We start from the raw sequence: 5,103 nt of genomic DNA, 5'->3' as shown, positions 1-5,103 counted from the left end.
GTTAATTAATTTCATTGATTCATTGACACTACTAAGAATTATTTCATTTCATTTCCAGCAGATGCAATGGAAGTCATGTTGATGATGATGATGATGATTCTACTTCCTGTGCGTTCCTCCATCTTACAAACCAGTAAGTTAATGAAATGATCTAATTTGGAATGGTTTCACTCAAAATATGACCACATTTTCTCATATTTTAGGACCCGAAAAGCTCCCTGCCACCGTTGTTGGCAACATGGACCAGATGGACATGCGTGAAGATGCATTGGCAGATGAAACAAAGACAGCAAACACAGAGGAGGAAGTTGATGCCGACCTTAGAGAAGACCTCATGAAGGAAAAACGAGAGAGCAGGCTGGTCGCAGGGATTCTTCCTCTTGAGACCCAACCTCCAATGTCACATGCGTTCCAACAACAACAACAACAAAAGGAAGAGCTTAGCAACCCCGTAGCGTCACTGAACACAATTTCTGCTCAGCTAGGTGAAGAACCTGAGATCAACATCCATCGCCATAGTTCTCCTGATCATCTTCAAGCATCTCTTGGCAATCCAGCGACTGATACCAAAGCCACTCTTGACTTGTTCCCTCCTCCTCTTCCCGTCAATCAAAAGTCAATTTCGCTGATAGAAGATGTCCTCACTGAGGTCCTGCAAAGTCCTGGACATTACTCCGAGCACACCCTTGCTGAAGAAGAAGAAGAAGAAGACGGAATGGTGCAAAATCTACTGAGAACACCAGGAAGAAAGTACCACCAAAATGTGGAGACAGAAAAAAGTAAAGCAGTTAAAGTAGAAGAAGCAACAAAGCCCAAAGAAGCTCAACTGACAAAGTTGAAGACTTTCCAAATACGGTCGATCAAGACTAAAAAAAACGGGAAGAAAAAGAATATTAAAAAACACAAAAAAACAAAGAAGACTCCAAAAAACCAACATTTTCCTTACTTCCTGGACAACTACTGTCCTCCAGATTGTTCCTGCTATGGAGGGTAAGACACTGATGAGGGATTCAACACATTTTAGCTAGCTAGCTAGCTTTCTTGGTTGCTTCTATTGCATGTTGCCAGGCAGAGTTTGTAGGGCTCGGCAGAACTACCATCCATCCGTCCATCCATCCATCCATCCATCCATCCATCCATCCATCCGTCCATCCAATACACCCACGGCATCCATCCATCCATCCATCCATCCGTCTGTCCATCCAATATACCCACTCCATCCATCCATCCATCCATCCATCCAAGACACTCACTCCATCCGTCCATCCATCCATCCATCCATCCATCCATCCGTCCGTCCAGCCAATACACCCACTCCATCCATCCACCCATCCATTCTTCCATCCATCCATCCAATACACCCACTCCATCCATCCATCCTTCCATCCAATACACCCACTCCATCCGTCCATCCATCCATCCGCCCAGCCAATACACCCACTCCATCCATCCATCCATCCATCCAATACACCCACTCTCTATCCATCCATCCGTCCATCCAATACACCCACTCCATCCATCCATCCATCCATCCATCCATCCAATACACCCACTCCATCCATCCATCCATCCATCAATCTATCCATCCATCCATCCAATACACCCACTCCATCCATCCATCCATCCATCCATCCAAGACACTCACTCCATCCGTCCATCCATCCATCCATCCATCCATCCGTCCGTCCAGCCAATACACCCACTCCATCCATCCACCCATCCATTCTTCCATCCATCCATCCAATACACCCACTCCATCCATCCATCCTTCCATCCAATACACCCACTCCATCCGTCCATCCATCCATCCGCCCAGCCAATACACCCACTCCATCCATCCATCCATCCATCCAATACACCCACTCTCTATCCATCCATCCGTCCATCCAATACACCCACTCCATCCATCCATCCATCCATCCATCCATCCAATACACCCACTCCATCCATCCATCCATCCATCAATCTATCCATCCATCCATCCAATACACCCACTCCATCCATCCATCCATCCATCCATCCAAGACACTCACTCCATCCGTCCATCCATCCATCCATCCATCCATCCGTCCGTCCAGCCAATACACCCACTCCATCCATCCACCCATCCATTCTTCCATCCATCCATCCAATACACCCACTCCATCCATCCATCCTTCCATCCAATACACCCACTCCATCCGTCCATCCATCCATCCGCCCAGCCAATACACCCACTCCATCCATCCATCCATCCATCCAATACACCCACTCTCTATCCATCCATCCGTCCATCCAATACACCCACTCCATCCATCCATCCATCCATCCATCCATCCATCCAATACACCCACTCCATCCATCCATCCATCCATCAATCTATCCATCCATCCATCCAATACACCCACTCCATCCATCCATCCATCCATCCATCCATCCAATACACCCACTACATCCATCCAATACACCCACACTCCATCTATCCATCCATCCATCCAATACACCCACTCTATCCATCCATCCATCCAGTACACCCACTCCATCCGTCCATCCATCCAATACACCCACTCCATCCGTCCATCCATCCATCCATCCATCCAATACACCCACTCTCTATCCATCCATCCAACCATCCATCCGTCCAGCCATCCATCCATCCATCCATCCATCCATCCATCCATCCATCTTCTTCCACTTATTCGAGGTCGGCTCCAGAGGGGGGCTCGGAAAGGGGTACAACCCGGACTAGTGGCCAGCCAATCACAGGGCACATAAAGACAAACAACCATTCACACTCACATTCATCCCAAATAGGTGGGGCAACATGTAATAAAGTAATAATCATTGTTTTCCAGGGTGGTCCAGTGTTCCGACAAAGCAGTGGACAAAATTCCGTACGGAATCCCCTACAGTGTCCGCTACGTCCTCCTGATGAACAACCACATTGACAGTATCCAACTGGACCTACTCAGGGACTACGTCTCCATGGAGTTCCTGGTTCTCAGCAACAACCGACTCACAGACGGCACCATAGAAGGTGCATTCGAGGGCATCCTGGCCTTGAAGCGTCTCTACCTGGATTGGAACTTTTTGGTAAGTGTACCGACAGACCTTCCGAGGTCTCTTGAGGAGCTCCGCTTGGACAATAATGGTCTCAGTGTGATGTCAGAGGTGGCCTGGGCTCAGTGTCCTGGTCTCTTGGTGTTAAGTCTGAGAAACAACACTCTGGGTCACGGATCAGGATGTATTCCGGATGCGGTGTTTTCTCCTCTGCACTGCCTGAAAACTTTGAACCTGGACCTCAACCAGTTGACCTCGGTTCCCGTGGGGTTGCCTCTGTCCGTCAAGGAGTTGTACCTCAGGGGGAACCTCATTGAGTATTTCAGCGGGAGAGCCTTTGACGGGAAATCCCAGCTGGTGGTCCTGGATCTGAGTTCTAACCGACTGAGCAATAAGGGTCTTCCCAAAGACGCTCTCCTCAATGCGACCAACCTGGAGAGTCTCAACCTGGAAGGGAACCGACTCAAGCAAGTACCGCGGCACCTTCCCTTATCCTTGAAGACCTTAAACCTTGAGCGCAATCTCATCTCCTCGGTTCGACAAAAAGCGTTCAGCGGCTTGAAAAACCTGGAACACCTCGGCCTGGCTCGGAACAAAATCTCCAAAGTGGTTCCAGGCAGCTTCCGGAGTTTACCTGCCTTGCACCAGTTAGACCTCAGCCACAACGCCCTGAACTACGTACCCCGGCAGCTACCGCAGGGTCTCCACTCGGTAGCGCTCACTCATAATAAGATCCACTCTGTGCCACGGGACGCCTTCTGCTGGGGCCCGAATGGTTCTGGACTCAGCGGGCTGGTCCGAGTCCAGCTGGAGAGCAACTTGATTGACATGGCAAAGCTGGATTCAAAGGCTTTCAGGTGCTTGAGAGGTTTCCAGGTTGTACATTTTCACTGAACCAGAGGACATTTAAACGTACAAATTATTGTATTTATTGTGGTATTTTGGTGGATGAAACGGGATCCATTTTTGATCCTTTTCTAACACCAATAGATCACCGGTAGACCACTAGTTATCCATTTTGATTTCTTGGAATCCCTAGAGAGGATGGTAGGGACATGAACTAAAAATCAATAAAAATGTCTTGTTTTATAAGAGTTGTGCTTATGTTTATGGTATATACAGTGTATTTATATATATATTATATATCATGTTTATGTTTAGGTTTTTCAATTGTATTTATTTTTATCACACATTTTCTTTCTTAAGAGAACAAAAAAAACAACATTTTTATTTATTATTATTATATTATTTATTATAATATATTATTTATTATTTTTATTTATTTATTATTAAAACAACTTTTTATTGAATTCTTTTATTATTATTTTAATTATTGTATTATTATTATTATTTTATTTATTTTTATTAAATTAAATTATAGCAACAGCATTTTTATGCTGTATTTGTCTTTTACAATAAAAAAATATTATTAATGCAACAAAAAAATGCAAATGTGATTATTTTTAGGAATATGTATATTTATTATTAAGGCATAATGAAGCAATATTATTCATTAAATTTATTTGCTTATATTTATAAATAAGAAACTCATTCGAGCAACAAAAACAACACTTTTGATTTAACCTCTTTTTAAAATAAGAAAAAAAATATTTAATGTAATTTACATTATTAAAAATTTAAATTTTTGTACATAAGAAAAAATTATTAAATCAAAACAGGCACATAGTTTTTATGATGTATGCGTCTTTTTTATGTCTGTTTTTAAAAATAAGAAACTATTATTGGAGCAACAAAAAGCAACACTTTTTATATTGTATTATGAATATATTCATATTCATAACAACAATGTGTATTGAATATGTTGTGTGTGGAACTAAGACATAATTTTCTTTTTTTTTTTAAAGAATGTATTTACATTTATTGACTTCTTATTTCTGTCAGCAAACAGACTTGGGTATTTAAAGACATAAGCCACCAGAGGGCAGTAGAGCATACGTTAAAAACCCACACGCCTGCCTAATTGACTTGCCACTAAAAAGTTGTGCATTTAAACTAAAAAAAAGTTTTCTTGGCTCATTTCCACAAGTCAAACATAAAACCCCA

General features: G+C 43.2%; 1 protein-coding gene across 1 annotated transcript; it reads left to right on the top strand.

The window, feature by feature from the left end:
* The first annotated feature begins 635 nt into the window (after positions 1 to 635).
* LOC144898130 (podocan-like protein 1) lies at positions 636 to 4,130 on the top strand. The gene is made up of 2 exons (XM_078789117.1): positions 636 to 718; positions 2,835 to 4,130. Exons 1-2 carry the CDS (start codon positions 636 to 638, stop codon positions 3,931 to 3,933), a joined length of 1,182 nt encoding a protein of 393 aa, XP_078645243.1. The 3' UTR covers positions 3,934 to 4,130.
* Positions 4,131 to 5,103: the final 973 nt, after the last annotated feature.

Source organism: Doryrhamphus excisus, linkage group LG2 (assembly GCF_037039965.1).
Source record: "Doryrhamphus excisus strain RoL-2023G ecotype Guam linkage group LG2, RoL_Dexc_Guam_v1.1, whole genome shotgun sequence".
In the NCBI taxonomy this organism is placed as follows: Eukaryota; Metazoa; Chordata; class Actinopteri; order Syngnathiformes; family Syngnathidae; genus Doryrhamphus; species Doryrhamphus excisus.
This window is presented reverse-complemented; position numbering and strand designations above follow the sequence as displayed.

Excerpts from the sequence above, each read along its gene's own strand:
- LOC144898130 (XM_078789117.1), top strand. The coding sequence starts at position 636 with ATGTCCTCACTGAGGTCCTGCAAAGTCCTGGACATTACTCCGAGCACA. Across the intron at positions 719-2,834 it reads AAGAAGAAGAAGACGGAATG|GGTGGTCCAGTGTTCCGACA; the intron begins GTGCAAAATCTA and ends ATTGTTTTCCAG.